Source organism: Diplotaxodon limnothrissa, linkage group LG20 (genome assembly GCF_057381915.1).
Source record: "Diplotaxodon limnothrissa isolate DT_005_m linkage group LG20, D_limnothrissa_male_GT1.1, whole genome shotgun sequence".
NCBI classification, from domain to species: Eukaryota; Metazoa; Chordata; class Actinopteri; order Cichliformes; family Cichlidae; genus Diplotaxodon; species Diplotaxodon limnothrissa.
The window spans coordinates 37,601,590-37,624,377 of NC_140615.1; the positions used below are offsets into that span (position 1 = coordinate 37,601,590).

Here is a 22,788-nt window from a genome sequence, read left to right on the forward strand (position 1 = left end):
TCCTCGCGACCACGTCGATCTTAACGGCTGTCTTTGACGTTGAAACGGTCACAGGCTGCTGGATTAAACCGGTAACCTGAGCAGATTCCGGCGTTAACAATACACGGTGAGTAGCGTCTGGTCCGACTCGGCTCGGCACGAACTAATGACTGCTCTTCAGGATAATTAACCAGTTAACGGGTAAATGAGCGGGTTAGTTTCAGTGTTAACTCTTACTAGTTAGTGGTGGAGGTTATTAGCTCGGAGAACTAGCTTACATGGCGGCGGTGTGTTTGGTAACAGGTGTGTGTCGGTAACGTAGCAACGGTCGGTCTGCGGTTTAGCATCCGCGCTCATTAACGTTAAACGTTAATGATCCTCCACAGTATAACTCCTGCCACTGTGTGTGTGGGCGTGTGGGCGGACAGCCTCGGTACATCCCGTTCAGCCCAGCCTCGCATCTATTGTTGTTACACGTTAATTAGTCGGATGGATGTCGGCAGGTGCGTAGCTGTTTGAGGCGTTTACAAGAACGTCGTGATGAGGCTTGTTTATAGAGCTGGGATTAAATAAATCCGCTCATGATGTCAGTCTCCTCACTTTTGCTAGTGCCGCACGTCCTGATCATTTACCTTTGATTTTATCAGCTCATTTTCAGCCCCTTCTGATATAAAGCTGCAGTTCATTCCATTTGTTTATAGTCTGGGCATAATCAATCAATTTTATTGATTTCTTTATTGAGGTTCCTGGCTTAAATGGGGCTGTTCTATATACAGTTAAGGCAGAGGGTCTGTGTTATCTGACATAACAAATGTCTGTGCGGGTTCCTGAGATTTATGGCCATTAAATGTGTTTCAACAGCATTTTCATAAACCCTGCAAGAATCACCGATAAATATTAATGTGTAGGACAGGGGTGTCAAACTCAAATACACAGTGGGCCAAAATTCAAAACTGGAACAAGGTCGCGGGCTAACATTAATATTTATGGAGGAAAAAAATCTTCCTCCAGATTTAAGAATGAATCTTTTCTTTTGGACTCAAACAAGTTTTGCTGAAAAACTGATTATGGAACAAGCAAAGCTTAATACTAAACGATATATATTAGCTGTATAATACCAGCAGGCCAGCTCTAATAATAATTTGGTATGGCTTCGCGGGCCAAATGTAATTAGGCTGCGGGCCAAATCTGGCCCGTGGGCCAGAGTTTGACACCTATGGTGTAGGATGAGACCATGTATGAATCTGTAGATGAAGAGCTACAGAAACGCACACAAAGGCACTAAAAGAGCAAATATATGATGACTTTAAGGACTCCTGTGTTAGGCTCACAGCACAGCTTTCTTATCAGTTTCACAGTCTAATAATAGTAATAATATAATAATAAGATCACCATATATCTCTTGGGTCATCGGGAATTTTGAATTGGTCTTTTAGAACCTATTTCGTTGGTCAGTCCTTAAAAAGCAGGTGGACAAGCAGAAGCCCACAGACTGGGAGGCAGGGATGAATCTCCAGAAGCTGATATAAGCCTCTACAGTCACTATATCACAGAAACATGTAAAAAATAATAATAAGAGAAATAAAAACTGAAGCTGCGAATAAATGAAACACAAATTTTTACTGTACTGCTGGTACCTTGAGCTTTAATGTAGGAGCGGCAATGCTCAGCCTCGCTCTCATGCTGCAGGCATCGCTGCTAGAAACTGAGAGGATAGCAAAGTTTAGCATAAACTTATTTAACCTGTTCTTTGTTTCTGTGTTAAACAAACCTGTGGTAGACAGGAGCGGCTCGAAAAGTCACTTCTTCATATTTCAGTTGATCACACGGTTTATTAAAGGACTCTTAATGGCTTTTCCCCCACTGAGCTTTTAATCACAGTGACGAGTGGTGCTGCTGTTGCTTTGAGTCCTTTTCTTTCACTCCACCTGGGCTCGCCGCCTCGGTCGTGGCTCCGCCTCGTTGCCACTTGCTGTGAGAGAAGAGGCATCAGCTCACCATAAACTACCACAGCACCATCTGTGCTGCTGTTTTAGTCACAGGTGTGCTGCGAAACACATTTTAAAGTCTGCACTCCATTTTTAGACACATGAATGAAACCGTCACCACAGACACCTTCACTTGTGTTTACCACACCACTAATAACAGCCTCTGTGTTTCAGTTGCCTCACACGCTGCCTTAATACAACACTGAGATACCATCAGGAAAGAAAAACTGTTGGTTAGTCAGGGTTGTACCAGTCTGTTTGCTGATTGGAAACAGCATCAGTGGCAGGAACAGACCAATGGCTGGCCAGTCAGCTTTATTGGGCCTGGACCATCAGGTCATCGGTTTTGTTGCAGACTGTGGATGCAGCAAAGAGCCTGGGGTGGACACAAACCCAGATTCTCACTCCCAGCTCATCACATAGTGGCTTTTATATGCGAGGCCCATCATTCTCAGCCAGATGAGCTCTAAAAGCGTGCTGTGATGAGCCACATTTGAAATAAATCATGTTGAAATCAGATGGATTTTTACACTAATTTTGAATTTTAATTTTGCACTGAATTCAAGCTCTTGTTGGACTTTGATATAACTTTGATATAATAGGTAATGTCTATATTTTTCCTCAGAATGGTAGTTAAAATAAAAACTGCAGCATGTCTAAGTTGAGGTGTAGTTTTTGGATTCGCCGCGTGTCTCATATCAGGTTGCTGCAAATGTTCAAAAGGAGCCTCAACTACTGCATAGAAACAGTCATCCTCCCTGGTCTCTGATCCCCGGTCCTGAGAAGACATTTTCTTTTAGAAGACGCATAAATCTGTTTCACCTCAGTGCCGCATAATAAGAGTAAAATCTAATTGTAAAAAAGATCAGTTTAATTTCTGTACCGTTCATGTTTGGGTTTGGGATTGAGCTCGTTTTGTTTTCAGTTTGAGCTCCATCTGACTCGCACGCCGATTGTGTGTTTGGGTTGGAGCCAAAGTGCCCACAGGAAGCTCAACATCCATCCAAACCACTCTGCTGAAACACTGTTACCCAAGCTGTCTGCCCACACACACACACACACACACACACACACACACACACACACACACACACACACACACACACACACACACACACACACAGGAGGATGGCTTACTTCCAGCCAGAGATCACTGTTTCCATTAGAGTCACACAGTTGGATTACACAGGGTGAATTGTCCCACAGGTAGACTGTGACAGAGGCACAGAGACTGGGTTCATCCATCCACGGATGGATGGAAGGATAGAATGTCGGTCCAATGGAAATCAAATTAATTCACACCATGACATTTTCTGGTATTAGTGAAAGTCGATTCCATTCATCTGGATGTGTGATTTTGGGTGGGAGGGGTGTTTCGTCACTTGTCCGGGTGACCTCTGCACTCTGAGCCGACTGCAGGTTTCCCCAACAAACGGTGCAGTTGTGTGGTTACTGGAACTAGCATTATTTACTAGCAATGTAGGATTGTTAATATGCAATCCTACATTGCTAAGATGGTGAAAGATGTACTCTAAGACCTCCTCCTCATTTCAGAGATGTTTCTTTTTCCTTTTCACGTAAGCGTCATCCTTGATTCTCTGTTTAAACCAACGTTCCTCTGTGTTGGTTTAACACCTGCACACTGGCTTGCAGGTGTTAAATTGACTGACGAGTCCCAGCCTGATGATTTCTGTGTTCTGCTCTCCTCTAATTTGGTTGTTTGGTTTACCCAATATGTGATTTACGGTAGAGCAGGGCGATATGGCCAAAAATATTTATCACGATATATATTTGAAACGATATAACTGACGATATAATTTATGCGAGACAAGATACAACTCCACGACTTTACTAGCGCAAAAAACCCCATCCATTTATTTTCATTTAAACAAGCAGCTGTTTTTTATGTGCATTAAAGCTATATAAAAATGTAACAGTGCAAATGCAAATTCCTTGCTGAAAAGCAAGGCATTTCCAGTAGAAATGGGCTGGCATATCCTGAGTTCACCATGTATAGTATCCACTAAAGTTAAAAAGAGGTGCTTTGCTACATTAAGTGCAGTGTGCCAAATAAAAAAGTCAAATATGTATTTTTCGGACTATAAGGTGCTCGGGATTATAAGACACATTAAGCAAAACAAAGCAGTCAGATAAATCAAACTTTACTCAACTCATTCTTCTTGCTTCCTCCACTTCTGTACCATTGATTCATTAATGCTGTATTCTATCACAGCTGCTCTATTCCCATGTTGTTGCAGTATATTAATGATTAACCTCGTATTGTGGATGGATTATCTCAGTTGTTCTCCTGACTGAAGTTTGGTCCGTTTACAGCACATTATATACCAGCTAGTCCAACTTCAGTAACCCTACAAACGTCACTGCTGTTTAGTTTTCTGTCTTCATTTATGTTGGAAGTCAGAGAGAGGAGCAGAGCTGTACGTTTGAATTTTTTCAGAAATCTCTCAGTCAGAACATGCTATATCATGCTTAGGTAAATAGCGAAACTAGCGAGCTAACTTCCGCTAGTTTCCTGCTAACTTCTAACTCCGTTAAATGTAATAAATTTTGTTTTGATGGATGCCTGGATGCTAAACTTCATAGTTACACCTGGCTGGCAAAGCAGCAATGCTGATCCTTTTATTAAAGATGAAAGAATTTAGACAGTTTTTAACGCTCAGTGATGCTGCAGTGATCATTTGACTTTGGGACCTGAAGTGGACGGCGTTTTGGACCCAGATTACTCCCAGATTTACGAGCGCCTTAGTCCGACAAATACGGCAATAACGACGGCCGCTTGCATGTTCTACAAAAAAAAGTGCTTTCTTGTGTATCTGACGGACAAACACCAAACCAGTTCCACATCACTGAAGTTGCAGCATTTTTACAAACAATTCTGGTTCATCGGTTTCACTCAACGATCCGCTGTCCCTCATTCTCCGTCGCCGCCATGCTTTTCGGCCACGTGCGTATGAAGACAAAGACACTGCACATGCAAGTTTTACCCATATTCTATCGCGATATTTTATTTTCTTATCGTTGCCTAACATTGTACCGGTATTACCGTGAACGGTATAATATGGCCCAGCCCTAATTTGCAGTGTTGATTTTGGTACATAACCGTGTACGCTATATTAGTTTGTATGAGCTCACGGCCCATTGTTGGTTAGTGGACAACTGTACTGCTGTTGGCTGGGACTGAGGAGCTCACTTAGATGGGTGAGGAAGTGTTTCTTCCACTGATAGAGCTCCACCTCCACTCTCATGCATCATGGTATTAGGTATTTCATTTATAATATTGTTTTTAAAATAGTCATGAAAATGTTATTTTTAATTCCATTGAAATTAACCAAGTTAATTTGAAAATAAATTAGATAATTGTGTCATGAATAAGACATCAAAAAAGAAGAAAACAATGTTCTCACAACTGTTTTATTACATGATGAAACATATCTGTTCCACACTCACACACGTCATGGAAACACATTCACAAAAATGAAATTGTCTGTATTAAAGGAAACCTTCAGGAAGAAAACTGTCATCGTTAAATACTTGTGACAGTCACACCTGTGAGATCTTCACAGCTGCTGGATCATAAACTTTAATGCCAGCACTCATTTATAAAATCCATTGAATTAAAACTTTGAAACTCTTTAAATTCTTTGTGAGTCTGTTCTAACATTTTATGTGCTCATTTAGCTCACATGTACCAACTGAAACCAAATTCAGCTCTTAGCAAATCTTTATCTTAAAAACATGCGTGTCCGAAGTTTCTTAGTGGAGTTGTAGCTGTAGTGCTGCAGTCCACGCAGGGCAAACTAAAGAGACGGGCGCAGCCAACAGAAAGTGCAGCAAAAATGAAAGTTGATGCTGAAGAGAATTTCCAAGCTAGTTGAGAAACTGGGTACGTCTCCCGTCAGTGTAAAGAGAAGCTGCCGACAAAGAACAAAGGGGTCAAGGCTTTGGCACAGCGGGCTGTTTCTTTGAGTCTACTTTCAAAGCTGGATATGAAAGTTTCACGTTTTTGTGCTGGTAAAGTTGGCCTGAAGGGTTACAGGTAAACTACAGAGCTGCCATGTTCAGGCCTGAGGGGCTTTAAGACACATGCATGGATAAAATTGGATTAAACATTAGCATCTTGATGTGCCACATACGCCCAGCAGCTTCAGGTCTGAGGCTGTGTGGTTTCCTTCCTGCAGCACAGGAATCAGAAGGCTTAGTTTTGGTGAACTCGTTGTTTTAAAGGCTAATAAACTGTAGTAAAATGAGTCAAGTTTTACTTCCTACACAGTTTGTTCTTAATGTTTGTTTGTTTAAAAGTTAAATTGTTGTGGATGTGAAACAGTGTCAGCTGTTTTTTATTTACTTACTTTTGCTTCCTCTTATGCTTCTGACCACCCCCCCCAAAAACAAACAGGAACGTTGTTTTTATTTATATATGTATTTATTAGAAGTCTCGACAACTGCAAGTAAAACAAACTGTTCCTCTTCCTGTTTGTGTGCTTTAACAGGTGGATTGTCCTATGATGGAGGAGCTACATGATGTCCAGCTCACTGAGATCAAACCACTGCTGACAGGACAGGTGAGGGGGCGGGGCTTACAGGGTGCCCTCAGACCTGGAGTCCAGGAGTTGGATGAAGTAAACTGTAAACTTTTATTAAGCTACTTCTGAGGAAAATGATTTTCTGTCAAATGAATTATAAAATACAGAGGTACAGTCGTCTTTGTGTTCAGTTCCTGGAAACTGCGATTGACATAAAAAGTGACAATTTTGTCTCTGTCTCTTCAGAATGGGAGGAATCTCCAGGATTTCGATTGTCAGGTGAGTCATCAGCAGAAATTCTGTTCATATTGTATTCATGGACAACATTTAACTGTTTCTGAGATGTAACACGGCCACCAACCGTGAGAGTTCTTAGTAATGACCCCAGCAGGGTCTTCTTTAAAATTCTTAGAGTGAACAGTACAAGTTTATTTGATAACCTGTAGCTGAGAATGAAAGTGACTCTGTGTGAGAGAAGTGGATAAAACCTCAGAGATACTTCATCCTTGTGTAATTACAGGCCCATCAAACAGTGTTTGCTGTTTGATGGCTGCTGTGTGTTGTTGAGCAGAATCGATTTAGGAGGAAACAAGTCCACACTGATCAGTCACGTTCAATATTAGCTATTATTAGAAGCGGCGCTGATGGAGGCACATGTTTTATTGAACTGTTGTTCACCTTTACATGCGTGGAAGCAGAGGGGGTGGAAGCATTTACAGAGCAGCCTGTTTTTGTATCAGCACCCAGCTGTGGTATGTGTTTGGGCTATTTCAGCACTCTAACTGTCCAGAACTGGAGGTTTTCTTCATTTTGGAGTGTTTATTTCCCCCTCACTTTGATCTAGTTCTTGTGTTTTAATCTGAAGGTTTGACTGTGAAAGGGGCTGTTCAGTTTTTGGACTCTCTCAGCTGATTTAGCTGTGGCCCTCTGGTCCAACCTCAGTGTGAGTTTAGGGTCTTCTAAACCTGCTTGGACCGATCCTGAGATGACATGCATGATGTCAGCTGATGTGATAATACACTATGCATTCTTCCTGCCTTGTAATAAAAACAAAGGCTGGTCCAAAAAAAGACAAACAAGCAGAGTTTAACTGTATGGATGGAAAGTGTCCCAGTCTGTCATATTTGAGGAGAACTGTGAGGCTGAAGTCAGCAGGACTGCACATGGATCGATCCTCTGGACCCGTCATATTAACGTCACAGCAGGTCAGTCTGCATCAGCGACGGGGTAAATGTAGAGCAGTGAGCTGCTGCTCGGACTGTTTGTTCCCCAGCTGTGTTCGTGTCAGGGAAATCGACATTTTCCTCACAATTTAAAACAAAAATAAAAACGCCAATAATACAGTAGATGACATTCAGTGTATTTCATATCACCCACTGGTTACAGACTGGGTATTTTTGCTGTAGATCAGAATTAGTCAAGTGGGCACAGTGCTAAGTTATTAGCTAATTCTAGCTAGCTCGGATATCAGCCTGCACCCATAAACTGGACAGCTGCGTCACACAGATACCTGCTAGATAGCGCTCCACAACATCTGGAGAAAAAAATCCTAGAACTTCCCAAATCAGCACAACAGCACGGTCCACAGGTCCAGACTCAGGTGTCTGTGTGTTCTGTTAGAGGACTGAAGATTAATCAGGACAGTAAATTCTCAGCAGACTTTTAAATTAGTCAGTTTCAAGAGCAGGAGATGAAGTTTAATTAAAAAGTTCCACAAACGTCTCAGGTGGTTCACTCAGAGTGTGCAGCTGTGAGTCTGCTTCTTTTCTAGTGATCTGAGCTTTTCTTAAAAACAGCCAGGTGGATAAATCCACTGATTTCTGGGTAATGGTGTTAAATCCACCTGTTGAGCTGGCAGCTGCACCTGCAGTACGCCTGTGTCGTCTGTGTGGTTTGTATGAGTGGAGGGAGCTCTCATCAAACCTCCTGCAGGTAGAAATAAAGTACCTGAAGCTGAAGGGGACTGCAGATAGAGAGAGGGCAGGTTCGACTGTTTAGACTTTAAGACCTTCCACTTCTCGGCCAATGACCACATGGATTATGTCTCTTGATCCAATCATACCACCCCCGCTTCCCGTCTCTGTGTTCACTCAGCAGAAGGCTGAAGGACGTCAGCACGGCTGACCTCCATCTTTCTGAAACCTTTTCTCTTCCTCCTGTCCTCTGTCAGGATGTCTGACTCTCTGGATCTGCACCAGATCTTCTGTTCTTTAGAAGTTGGGGTGGTGAGTCAGCTGCTCATTAGCTCCTCTGGAGTCATGCTTCACCAGCTGATACCTTACAGCTGCTGAGCCAGTTTGCTTCGTAGCTTGCTCTCTGCTTTTAGTTGCCTCGAGTTAGCTGGAGAGGAGTTGGCTGCTTTTCCATGCTGTGATATTAATCCGTTAAAATGTTACTTACAACACGTCCGTCTATGTACAGCGCTATCGTGTCTGAGGACTGTTCTTCATGACTGTGGCTGCGTGTTTGGGCTCACTGTCACTGCTCTGATGGTACTGCATGAGTAACAGCATTGAGACCACTAATTCTGATTGCAGGGAATTCACTTCCTGCCTCAGACGGTTCAGAGGTCGCCGAAGTGGACCTCAGAACCGTGTGAGGTCCACTTGAATAAAGCGTGCTGTCAAAGCAGAGACTCAGCCGTTGCATTGGAAAACTGTGAAAACTAATTTTTGAGTTCAGTTCAGTATAGAGGCTTCATAATGTGTTTTCTTATTCTTTTAAGATACACTGTTTCCCCAAAGTCAGGAACAGCTGTAACACTGTGCCGCAGATCCAAACATGTAAAACTGTGTGTGCATGTGAGTAAGTATGAACTTGAGATCCATTAATGGGATCTGTCAGGTGGTTCCATGAGTCAGTAATGAGATTACAGCACCCATGAATCCATTCACAGGTCTGTGCGCCTGCCTGTGTTTCCATCTGTTACCAGATGAATGTGGATGATTTCCTACACAGCCTGTGACAGGCTGAGAGTCGCCACGCGTTCGTGTGGCGTGGTTCCTGATCACATGAACATGAATGATCTGTTCAGAGCTGCTGACACTTGTTTACTGTTTTAAAATGACTCCAGATATTAGAGCCCCCCCCCCCCCTTCCGTGCTGCAGTGCATGTTTGTTGTCGGTGCTGACAGGGCGGGGTTTGTGTGTTGTTCGCGATGCTGCTCAGGAGCACGATGTGGAGACGGCCCACGGCGTGCTGCACGTCACCATGAGGGGGGCCGCTAAAGGCAACCGGCCCATGATCCTCACCTACCACGACATCGGACTCAACCGTGAGTAAAACACGGACACGGTTAATGAAGCAACGAATTATGTGACAACAAAAACACAACACATTGTTTTCTTTGTGTTTGTGTGTGTGTGTGTGTGTGTGTGTGTGTGTGTGTGTGTGTAGATAAGTCATGTTTCAACAGCCTCTTTAACTTTGAAGACATGCAGGAAGTGACGCAGCACTTCTCAGTTTTGCATGTTGATGCTCCGGGACAGCAGGAGAACGCTCCTATATTCCCTACAGGGTAAAACACACACGCGCGCGCGCACACACACACACACACACACACACTCAGCATGCTCTGTTGGGTATTAACACACACACACAGGTGCCGTTTTCCATGGTGTAACACTCACCAGTGTTTTCTTGTGGCTGATCTGCTGTTAACACAAAACTGTCCCCATTGAACAGCTGCTGTGTTTCTGTGAGGCTGTGTTTTTAAATCAAGAAAACTACCTCGGAGGATTGTGAGGACTCTGTTTAGTGTCAGAGCTGACGTTAGTCATTGACTTGATTTTTATTTTGAAATCAGAAAATGCATCAGATTTGTTTGAATCCAGAATATCAGAGATATTAAGTTAAGTTGAAGTTTTATGTCGTTACTGTGCAATAAAACCTTCTGGAGTTCAAATCTTAGTCTAAACCTCAAAGACTTTATGCAAAAATAGATTCTGCAAAGAATAGAAAAAGACTATATTTAATAAAAACAGTTATAATGTTGCAACAACATACTTCAGGAATGCTTGCTGCTTTTTTTAAAAACCCGTATTTAACCTGAAGTGTCCTGATATTTGCAGCATTTTGACTTGTTAGCAGAAACAGGAGCTGTCAGAGAAACCTGCACCAGCTTAGGAAGAACACTCTTCCTTTACACACAGTTACAGTGGTCGGTTACATTAGTAAGTGTCACGTTAACACTGGACCCTAAATCTATGCAGAGCTATTGTGTAGATTATGCTTCTTCACAATCTTCTAATTTTCCACTCAGATTTGTAAATAATAAAGCAGAGAGACAGACGGTGTCAGACGGTGATTGTTCCCACCTTCAGCTGTGCAGTAGCAGCTTCTGCTGGTGTGTGGAAACACAGCTCGGACAATCCACCCACAGCGGCTGTACACTGTGACAGCAGAAGCAGTTTGTTGTTATGAATACGATTACATCTGATAAGAATGATTTTCACAGCACTGGATATTATGATCGCTGCACTGCTTTAACTGTCCACTGGTTGCAGTTAAAGCAGGTTTGGATGGGGCAGGATGCTGAGCCACGTTCCTGATGCATCCATCAGTGTGTGCATGATGGGGAAAAGCTGTAGAACAAAGTGCTGCAGGACTGACTGTGTGGAAGGGTTAATGTGGCCTGTGATGAATGCCAGTTCTTTATTTCAGCAAGAACTTTGTTTTCTCTTGTTTTCAGGCAATAAAAATGACTTTATATTATGTAGTGGGTTTACATTACACAAAGAAAATGTTGAAAATAATTTATAATAATTCATCCAAACCGGTATAGTAGTAGTGACAACAAATAATGACCTACAAAGTAAACAACAGCAGACTAAATCTAACAAAGAAAGATGATTTTCTAACAGCGCTTAAAATGTTGGTTAGTGATGTGTCAGTCGCGAACGACACTGCTCTTGGAGCCAGATCTTCAAAGTGAACGACGCAAGCCGGCTCCTTATTGGGAGCCGTGGTTTGTTTTTTTCCTCTCTCTCTCTCACTTTTTTCCGCTTCACTCCGCACGTGAGCCTTGTGCTTTGCGCTGGGCAGAGGGGGGAGGGGCGGTAGTTACACTCAGTAGCACAGGAACAGAGCGGGAGGGAGAGAGAGAGAGCCAGGGACAACAACGTCACATTAGAAAGGTATAGTAATCATCCACAACTATTTACAGCTGTGGATGATAAAGGATTCAGAAAGTTTATTCATGCAGGTCCATATGACAGAGAATGTGCATCTTCTTTTTGTTTTCATATTTTAATTTATATTTAATTGTGTTGTGGTTTGCAGTGTTTTGTGTTGTTTCACTTTAAATTTGTTTAAAAGGAAAAAGCTGAAAATTTAAATAGTTAAAAGTTAAAATGTAAATAGTTGGTTTTTGTATTATATGATTTATTCGAATAAATAAAAGTATATTTACGGTGGCCCCTACATACAAAACACGTACAAAACACAACAGAAGTGCTCCAGGATGCTAGGGGGCAGTGTTGAGCTTTTGTTACCTGGTGGCTACACAAGCCAAGAAGTACCAACGACCAGATTTGGTGTGTGGTAGTAACAGGTAAATGAACTTTTTTAAAATTATTTGAATAAATATGAGTGCTTGTGTATAAATACACAAACAATACACACATGCTTTCAGTTGTGTAATTTAAGTGATCTAGTAGCTCTGTTTTGAAGTTCAGTTAAAGCTAGAAATGTGTTTTGGAGTTTTGTTTATATATAAACATATATAAACAAAACCAAGTTGTTTTTTTTACATTAGTAATTCCTTTTGTGCATAATTTTATATTGTTGCTGATAATAAATTAATTAAAGCAACAAAACAACCTGAAGACAACCTTCCATCTTTTGGAAGTAAAATGACACACAGACCGCCTACGATGGTCTCTGTCTTGACAAAATAATAACCCACTCAACTATTCTCCAGGCGTCAGTTATTTATAGAAGTCAGTGGCAGTGCTGTCTTCTTTACAAGCTTCTCCCCGAGGTTCCCCGTCTCTCAAAAGTTCTGTTCTACACAAACGAAGACTATCTGACACTGACACACTATCTGACACACATCTGTGTGTCAGATGTGAGTTACTCCGTCCCCAAGTGGGTGTGATGTCCTCTGAAGTGATGTAAACATGACTGTGTGTGTAGGTACCAGTATCCCAGCATGGATGAGCTGGCTGAGATGCTGCCATCTGTCATGACCCAGCTTCAGTAAGTCTGCCGTCTTCTGTTCAGTCAAGTGCATGATGGGTAATTTTCAGACAGACAGCATACCCTAATGTGTATCTGTGTGACATCATCAGCATAAAGAGCGTGATTGGTATCGGCGTTGGAGCCGGAGCATACGTCCTCACCAAACTGGCAGTAAGTAGCAAACAGGACGGGACAGGAGGGTCGCTGGTTTTCAGTCTTGATGATGATGATGATGAAGATGATGTAACTGATGACGGTTGTTGTCGTGTTTCAGCTGAATGAGCCCAGTTTGGTGGAGGGTTTAGTTCTGATTAACGTTGACCCGTGTGCCAAGGGTTGGATCGACTGGGCTGCCTCCAAGGTAACACACGCACGCGCACACACACAAACTCTGGATACCGACTCCAGCTGTCCTTAAACATCTGCAGGTGGAGAAATGTGGAGCCAGGATAAAATGAATACGTATGATTTGTTTTTTTTAAGTTTTTAAGTTTTTTAAGTCAACTTCAGATACTTTCTTATCGGTAATGGTTTGAAAGAAATGTTCTCACCACCACTTTTCCATGTGCATGCATGTAAAGCCAAAAGGAAGAGAGTGCAGTACTAAGACCCACACAGAAAAAAGTGAGAGGATGCAAAGCATGAAATCGAGAAGCTGCAGTGGAAGTGGCTTGCAGAGTGGCTTGCAGAGCCAGCAGCAACTGAAAGCAGGCTGAAGCAGCTAAAGTGGCACGTGCCATATAATATTTACCAAGAGGATGCACAGAAAACTGTCACCATGCTCAGTTTTGAGAAAATTATTATTAAGGTGTTTTGTTTTTTTTTTGCCACAAAAAGTCTGTGTGATGTCCGAGCGGTAATTATTCGATGGATGCACAGTGAGAGGTTCAGCTGTGCTCAGGCAGCATCCTCGTCTAAACCGCAGAGAGCGGGTCGAGTGAGTGAGAATACGGAGCAGAAAGACACATCTGCAGGCGAGCTCTGAACGAGCTCAGGTCTGTCTGCAAGCTCCAGAGTTCAACTGTCCTTACAGTTAGTCACTGCGTGTGAACAGAGACAGCATCATTTAAACTGTCAGCCGAACACCAAGAATCAGTTTGTCTGTTCGTCTTTTGTCTCCTGCAGCTGAGCGGCTGGACAAGCAACCTGGTGGACATCATCATGGGGCATCACTTCAGCACTGTGAGGACAGCAGGCACTGCAGGCTCGTTCTGTATGACTCTAAGCTGTGGTTAACCACCACTGAAACCTGTGTGTGTGTGTTTAGGACGAGTTAACAGAGAACAAGGAAATAATCCAGACGTATCGACTCCACATCTCTCAGGATATACCACAGGACAACCTGGCCATGTTCTACAACAGCTACAGCAGGTAGGACACTGAACACTGTGGATGTGATGAATAAATGCAATTTATAAATGCGATTAATCCTCGCCTCAAATCGTCCTCCACAGCTGTCGGTTTATGTGGTGGAAACCTGGATGTTTCCTGCTTCAGAGCTCGATCTGAAGCTAAAGTGATGCTTCATTTTTCAGAAGCACCCTGACCCAAACACTGAGGTTGTTTGGACTAATTGCATCTTTCAGGGCAACAAAATGCTCCGTAATTATCTGAGAAACAGTGTTTAACAGAGAGCAGGCTGCAGAGCGCACACTGACAGCTTTGCTTTCAAGCCCCTGTAATCATCATCAGTGACAGCGGACGGGAGCTGGAAATAAGAGCTGTGCTGATCTTTAGGAAGAAGACACATGTGTTTTGACAGCTCAGGTGGCAGAACAGACATCCTCACATCACAGGTGTGAGCAAATCATTATTCACATCAAGTTTCAGAGCAGAGTGCTAACAGGCTGAAGGACCCTTCAGAAAGCTTCAGATTTTCATTGGTTTTATCGTTGCTTCGATCTGATCCGAGCTCCTTAGAAAGAAAGAAAATCCCAGACTCACTGATGCTGCAGCTCACTGTGTCCACTTCACTGCCTTACTGTGTGTGTGTGTGTGTGTGTGTGTGTGTGTGTGTGTGTGTGTGTTAGTCGCGCCGAGCTGCAGATGGAGCGTCCTGTCTCTGGTCTGAATGAGAACACAGCCACCACCGTCAGGTATGTCTTCGTCTTCTTTCACCTCGTTCAACATGTCTGACGGTCATGTGACTCGTTCCGTTATTCGGCGTGCTCGTTTCTCAGGTGTCCCACTCTGCTGGTCGTCGGGGACTCGTCGCCTGCCGTTGATGTCGTGGTGAGTGGCTGCCCTGTTTCCATGACAACAGCCAGTAAATGATGTCACATTCTAGTGAACACTGTCTGTGCGCTCTGCAGGTGGAGTGTAACTCCAGAATGAATCCCACCAAGACCACATTGCTCAAGGTACCGTCTCTACTCATCATTTTATTTATGAAACCTGATGTCACCTGGGGTGGGGGGGCTAGTTAGTTGGATTAGCTGCAGTCGTAAACTATGTGGATGCAACACATGTATCAGCGTACACATACCAAGTAAGGGACCCATAAAAACACCCGAATTTCACTCACTGCAGCTGAAACACAAACATCTTGGATGGTCTGAACTGCACAGCTAACCATATCAGTACTGTTATGTTAGGCTGCACAGTATTTATGTTTCTAATAGAGTCTCATATATCATAATAAATACCCTGCACCCTTTAAAACTCCCACCCTCCACAGATCTGGATTTTTAATTTTTGTCCTTCAGCTGTAAAAGGCTAAAAGGTCATCCGCTCACCCCGCTGGGTGGGCGGATGACACGGTTTGACTTTCTGAGTTTAGAATTTAACTTTTAATTGTTTGTCTTTGTTTCTATGAATTTATCGTGAAAGTGGGATTTTCATGGGGGTTAATTTAATCTTTCTTCCCATCATACTCCACCACCACTGATGAGGGATTATTGAAATGTGATCTGAATATCCAAAAATTAATCTTCTTAATAAATATTTCTCAGACTTGTTCAGACTGTTTAAAAGAGTCTCTGTATGTCTAAGGCTACGTTCACACTGCAGGCGAAAGCGCATCAAATCCGATTTTTTTTGACCCTATGCGACCCATATCCGATCATACTATGACAGTGTGAACGGCACAAATCTGATATTTTCAAATCCGATCTGGGTCACTTTCGTATGTGGTCCTGAATCCGATACATATCCGATGTTTTAGAAAGCGACTGCTGTGTGAACGGTCAAGTCGCATTAAATCCGTCTTTTACGTCACTGACACAAGACAGATGCTAATTATCAGCGCCAGAGAAGCGCCCGAGAAGACATCGTGAACGCTTCCTGGCCATCTGGTGAAAGTGCTGGGAAGACAACGTTGGAGAAACGTGAACATTTTATTTGTACTGTATAATCTGCAGATTCTGACAGAAATCTGCAGCTATCCTTTGAAGCACCGCTCCTCTAAAACAGCAATAAGGATCATTACAGAGGACGCCATCATCTACCTGCTCAATCGTGTCTACACCCATCTGGACCAGCCGGCGAGCACTGTGAGGGTCATGTTTTTTGACTTTTCCAGTGCTTTCAACACCATCAGGCCGACCCTCCTGGGTGATAAGTTAGCAGCGATGCAGGTGGATGCTTCTCTGGTGTCCTGGATTGTTGATTACCTGACAGGAAGACCACAATATGTACGTCTCCCACAGTGTGTGTCTGACAAGGTGATTAGCAACACAGGGGCACCACAGGGGACTGTCCTCTCCCCCTTCCTCTTCACCCTCTACACCACAGACTTCAGCCACTGCACAGAGACCTGCCATCTTCAGAAGTTTTCTGATGACTCTGCGGTGGTTGGATGCATCAGCAGGGATGATGAGACAGAGTACCGGGCTGTGGTCGACTCCTTTGTCACGTGGTGTGAGCAGAATCATCTGCAGCTCAACGTGGCAAAGACCAAGGAACTGATCGTGGACTTCAGGAAGACCAGGAAACACTTGACCCCTGTTTCAATCCAGGGGGTCAGTGTTGACATTGTGGAGGACTATAAATACCTTGGAGTACACATTGACAATAAACTGGACTGGGCTAAAAACACCACAGCACTTTACAGGAAGGGCAAGAGGCGACGCTATTTTTTGAGGCGACTGAGGTCCTTCAACATCTGCCAGAAAATGCTGAGGATTTTCTACGAGTCTGTTGTGGCCAGTGCGATCCTCTATGCTGTTGCATGCTGGGGGAGCAGGCTGAGGGTCGCAGATGCCAACAGACTTAATAAACTGATCCGTAAGGCCAGCAATGTTGTGGGGATGGAGCTGGACTCCCTCAAGGTGGTGTCGGAGAGGCGGATGCTGTCCAAGATAAAGACAATGTTGGATAACACCTCCCACCCACTCCATGACATGTTGGTCAGTCACAGGAGCTCGTTCAGTGAGAGACTGAGATTACCGAAAAGCACCACTGAACGACACAGGAAATCATTCCTGCCTGTGGCTCCCTGTACAACGCATCCACTTAACACACTGTTTGCTGCTACAACTACACATGTTTCTTTTCCAAATATTTATTTATAAGTGACTTATGTATGTATGTATGTATATATATGTATATATTGTACTATTCTTAGTTAGCGTATTGTCTGTCTTGTCTTAATGTTGGTTTAAAATGGAGCACTGTAACAAAAAATAATTTCCCCCAGGGATCAATAAAGTATTCTGATTCTGATTCTGATTATTAGGTTATTTACATTATTATGTAAATAACAAAATAACTTAAAGCAAAAATTGGGAAACATGAAGTCCAAAGTCTTTATATTAAGGGCCATCAGTCAAACATACTGTTTGCTCTGGGTCTAAACAGGGCGCGTTGTGTGTGACGTCTTCTTTTGCGCATGCGGCCGCTTTGAGGGTTCACACTAGAGCGCGTTTGCTGTCGCATTTTATTTGTAGTGTGAACGAGCAGACAAAAAAATCGGATTTGATCAAAAAATCTGAATTGAGCATTAAGACCTGCAGTGTGAACGTAGCCTTACAAACCTAGACTTTAATGCGCTTGTTAGTTTTGGTCATCGTAGCGTTTAAAGCAGGGGTCTCAAACTCCAGTCCTCGAGGGCCGCTGTCCTGAAACCTTTCCATGTGTCCCTGTTGCAACACACCTGACTACAATTAGTATGTCATTAGCAAGAGTATAGAACTTGACTGCATGCTGAGGAGGCAATTCAGTCATTCATGTTACAGCAGCTCATGAGTGAATGAATGTTAGGGGTTGCCACCTCAGCATGCAGTCAAGTTCTATACTCTTGCTAATGAGCTACTAATTGTATTCAGGTGTGTTGCAACAGGGACACATGGAAAGGTTTCAGGACAGCGGCCCTCGAGGACTGGAGTTTGAGACCCCTGGTTTAAAGGGTCGCTGTTTTATCCCCATGATGTTTTTTTGTGTCTCCACTAGATGGCAGACTGTGGAGGACTTCCTCAGGTGGTTCAGGTGAGCCTCAGCAACTCCCTGCTTGTTCCTTCTCCTCCACCATGTTGTAATAATAAGAAAATAATCCTGTTGTAATAAAGATTAGGACCAGGATTTGTCCTTCATATTTGAAGTTTTGAAACTTAATACAACTTTAATGTTTGTAGTTGTTAGTAATTGTGTCAAATTGAGGAAATTTGTGTTTTGTTTTTCACCAGCCTGGAAAACTAGCCGAGGCCTTCAAGTACTTTGTGCAGGGGATGGGTTACAGTGAGTACCATTTCATGACTCCCCTTAATACTAAATGAAAAGCGTCTAACAGTTTGTTAAGTATGATCTCAGCTTTGGTTTATGGTTTGCACATTACCCGAGAGTTGTGCACTGTATTCAGTGTAAAAACATATGAATTCTACGAGCAGCTGGCCAGTGGTTCCTGCAGTTGCTGGCTGTCGCCGGGTGAAACTGGTCACAACGACGGTGCTGTACCAAAAATCTCTTTGTGATCACTTTGGTCACATGGCCACAGTCGCCTGCAATTTATATGGAAGACGCCGACGCGTCTGTAAAGCAGTTCAGACACGCAGTTCAGGAAAAAGTGACATCACCAGTAATGCAGAATGCTTGCTTTTAAAGTAAAGGTACACATTGAAACATATTAGCTGTTTTGCTGGAGCACAACTTTTACTTTGAAAGTGAGCCGTTTCCAGTTTGTGTTTTTCACTTTCATTACTACTTAGAGAGCAGTGAGCGAGTGTTTGCAGACAAACTACGGGCGACCTCAGCAGTCTGCTGGCAGCCGTAGCAGCACCACATTCCTCTTCACCATCAATTTGATGGCAGCACGTTTACAGGTCTTGGCTAGCTGCACACGCCCACAGTGGTTGTGCGTTACGTTTGTAGACATTTCCTCCTGCAGGACTAACGCAGCGTGTGGTGCCCTCACACTCGTGTCTTTGTCTGTTTGTCCGTCTGTAGCTCAGCTTCACTAGATTTTCTGTGTAAGTAACAGTTTGCACAGCATGACCTGCCTTAGGATTTGTTGTAAACACACACACCTGATGTGTGTGTGCGTGTGCGTGTGCGTGTGTGTGTGATATTAAACTACAGCATGTTGGTTTCTCACCCTGCCCTCCTTCCTCTCTGTTCCTGTTTCTCTCTGTTGTTCTTTTCCTCCAGTCCCTCATGTTGCTTTACACCACATCAGCAGCCAATCAGGTATCAGGATTCCAACCAGAATCTGAACCCCTCTCGTCCTCTCCATCGTCCTCCCCCTCATATGTGTGTGCATGCTGTCGATCAGCTGATCACGCTGACGTTTTTCTTCCTTTGCAGTGAGCGACCAGCAGGCTGCGCTGCATGCCAGCACATCTCTCTGTTCACACTGTCGGCTCTCGGGCTCGACTCTGAGCTGCTGCTCGTGTCTGAAAGGCTGAAAACACTGTGACATGAGAAAGCTATGAGGCCGAGAACACACCTGTCCCACTGCAGGAATCCAACACTTCCTGTGAACTCTTCTGCTTTGTTTCCACTGCTGTACAAACCTCAGCACTTCAGAAACATGCTGCACAAAACGAAGTACCTCTGAAAGTGTCACTTTTAACACAGTTTAATCATAACACCGGGACACTCAGAGAAGAGACAGAGCAGGACAATCATGACTCAGTCAGATGGATCTGTGTTCGCTTAAGTCGAAGTGAGTTTTCTCACATGAACAGAGGGCTGGAGAGTTGGTCAGGATGTGTTGCAGGTGATAGTCTGCACCTGAACCATTCGCGGGGCTTGTGTTTAGATGAGGGAGCGTGCAGAGGGAGCCCACACACTGGACCATTAGCTTCGAGTCGTGTCCTCCTGAAAAGTAGTCATCCGTCCGGACAATGAGAGCAGTGGAGTGAAAGCAGAACACGTGGACTTCCTGTTGTGCAGAAGGCCTGAGTGTTACAGCGGCTTCTCTTCGTCTGTGTGTAAAGTGAGCGTCACGCATGACAGGACAAAGCTTCAGTGTGAACAGACTGTCATCAGATTTGAATCCAGCGGCTCGGCTCACCGCGGACGATTCAAATCAGCCTCCGCTCATACATTCGCTGGCTCCGCCCTCTGTTACTCTGTCACTAACGCGTTTTCATCTGTGTCGCCCCCTCAGTGCCCACGGCGGGGATGACCCGGCTGGTTCGCTCCAGGACTCACTCGGCCTCCAGCGTGGGCTCCACAGACGGCGTCCGGAGCCGCAGCACCACCAACGAGGGCGCCAACTGCGCCGAGCCTGACAACACTGCAGTACACACCGTTGAAATGACTGCATAGGACTGTTCCCGTTTCCTCTGTGTACCTGCAGTTCTCTCGTCCAATCAGATCCTTCCTTTCTTTTAGTTGTAAATGTTTTTCCTGAAAATAGAAAGCCCTCAAAAGCTTCACTTCCAGCTGCCTGTTCTCTAAAGTTGTTCCCTGTGAGTTTAGGGTTCGTTGAATGATGTCATAAACATTTTGGTGTTAGCTGCCGCCATGTTGGCTCCTTTTTCCTGCGCTCTGTAGGCGTTACTGCACACAGGTCAGTCGGTTTGTGTGTATACACAGCTGTTGTGTTCCTTCACTGCTCCTTTCTCACTCCTGATTTCTTCTTTTAGTCATTACTCTTATATAATCAATATTTTGTTTATCTTTGCTGGTGGTGTTGGTTGATATGAAGCTCGTTTCTTAAATGAACCCTTCTTTGGTGCCCATTACAAAGTGGATGTGCTTCCGACCCAGATGTATTTTTGTAATCGCACTGACAGAAGATCTGTGACGCGAGTTTGACCTGGTTTAACGACAAAAAACGGCATCGCGAGCTGCGGTTCCCTAAATGGTTCCCTCGGTGTTTGTGAGCGTGCACCATGAAGCCGGGTCCTCGTACAGCTCAGTAAACACATTAAAACATGAAGGTCAGTGGGACTGAACTTTGAGCTGGTTTCGTCCGATGCTGTTTTGCTGATGTTTAAACGGGATTTTCTGTGGCCGTACAATTTGTTTTGCCTGAGCTTCAAGTGTAAAAACAACTTAGAGATTTTTTTCCAGATAATTTAGCGAAACATCCTGAAGTCTGCCTGTTACCTCCACAGTCTCCTCTCTTTCCCGTCTCTGAAGCTCGGTTCATTCGGCCCGTCCACAGCATGCTCCTTGTAGAGTGTTGGCATGCAAACTGTGCCGTGGTGTCAGTGTAGTGAGTAATGAGATGTTGTTCAGCTGTAAACCTGCTGCTCTCCATCTGAAACAAACCAAACCTCAGATGAGGATTCTCTAGGCTGAAGCTGGCAGCAGGGGGCGCTGGAGGTGGTCGTAGTTGCTGCAGAAATCTTGGAGCATTTCTTGGATTCTGGTTATTTGTAGGAATTGTTTTTTGGGAAAAAATGTTAATGAAAACTTTCACCACAAGGTGGCGGTGTTTTACCAGAAAGCTGTGATGACTGTGAAAGAAACACTACTGTACAGATGTTAACACTGATTCACGGCTCCATCTAGTGGATCAAAGTGGTATTACGTGATAGTACAGCTCAGCCTTGTTTCAGCATTGGCTGAGATCTCTGCAGTACGTAGATGTTGTAGACATGAGATGGGAGCTGCTGTCAGTTTTCTCACTGCATAATAAAAGTGTCACACTTGGCAGAAGGCGTTTCTACTGGAAACAAACAGCTGATGTGTAAAAGAAACAGAATGAACCAGGGTTTTTTCACCCACTGAAAAGCTGCTTTTCTCCTACAGTTGACAGCAGGCTGTTTGGCTTTCTTGGAAATGTCCTGCAGCTTTCAAGGAACATTTTCTTGGAACGTGATGGAAAATACAGCCGAGGCCAAAGGGTGACCTTGGTCATGGTGTTGCTGCCCCCTGCTGGACGATTCAGCAGGAAACGAACGCCAGTGTTTGTCAGCAGCTTTTCATGTCGACTCTTATGAAACATTCAGGTTTGGCGGGGACAGCAGGGTCGACCCATAAACTGTTCACTTCCTTTCTTCTCTATATTCTGACTGTGGTTCTGTCCTTGTTGTATTTATTACACTCATTTGTGTATTATTACTTTGGAAATTTCTACTGAAGCTTTGGTAGCGGTTCTGTTACAGAGAAGTTTGATTCACTGGATGTTCCACGATGTAAACACGGTTTGTAATGAAATAAAACTCGTTATCCAGAGACACGGTCGAGGCCGAGCGTCTCAGCTTTTCTTTAGTGGCTAAAAATACTCACATTCAGATTCTACTGGAAATAAATCAGCTGTTCAATGAAGCTGAGTGGCACGTCCATAGTGGGACGTGGTCCAGAATAGTCCCACAGCGAGAGAGATTCTGATTCAAGTAGGGGTCTTTTGTGGGCTTTCTGTGTCTTCTGTGGTTCAATCACGTTTTATTTAACAGCACCAAATCACAACAGTCACCTCAAGGTGCTTTATATTGTAAGGTAGACCCTACAGGTTCAAATAAGTATCAGTGATATCTCATGTTTACCTTCACAACAGTCTCACCTTTATTTTCTCAAAGATCTCAAAGCATACAGAACACTTCTGCTGGTCAGCAACAAATATTTTTAACAGCTTTTGAGGTTTGAATTTAAAACTTTTTTCACAGCTAAAAAAACCCCCAGAAAGCAGCAGAAGACAAAATCTGACCGATGAACATCTAATCCAATGATGCAGCTTTAAGTTTCTTTACATTATTTTGCAGGAATG

The 22,788-nt window shown here is 43.8% G+C and overlaps 1 protein-coding gene across 2 annotated transcripts; it reads left to right on the plus strand.

The window, feature by feature from the left end:
* Positions 1-22,291, plus strand: LOC146611442 (protein NDRG3-like). 2 transcript variants are annotated; one of them, XM_085343911.1, is made up of 17 exons: positions 1-106; positions 6,479-6,550; positions 6,758-6,790; positions 9,681-9,786; positions 9,909-10,029; positions 12,648-12,710; positions 12,803-12,863; positions 12,967-13,053; positions 13,818-13,874; positions 13,960-14,063; positions 14,723-14,788; positions 14,873-14,924; positions 15,005-15,052; positions 18,081-18,116; positions 18,314-18,365; positions 19,272-19,310; positions 20,236-22,291. In XM_085343911.1, the coding sequence occupies exons 2-17, from the start codon at positions 6,491-6,493 to the stop codon at positions 20,394-20,396; spliced, it is 1,146 nt and encodes a 381-aa protein (XP_085200037.1). In that variant the 5' UTR covers positions 1-106; positions 6,479-6,490; the 3' UTR covers positions 20,397-22,291. The 2 variants fall into 2 exon arrangements, with proteins under 2 accessions (XP_085200037.1, XP_085200036.1); XM_085343910.1 differs by lacking the exons at positions 1-106; positions 19,272-19,310 and adding an exon at positions 8,682-8,736 and having other exon boundaries at positions 6,491-6,550.
* Positions 22,292-22,788: the final 497 nt, after the last annotated feature.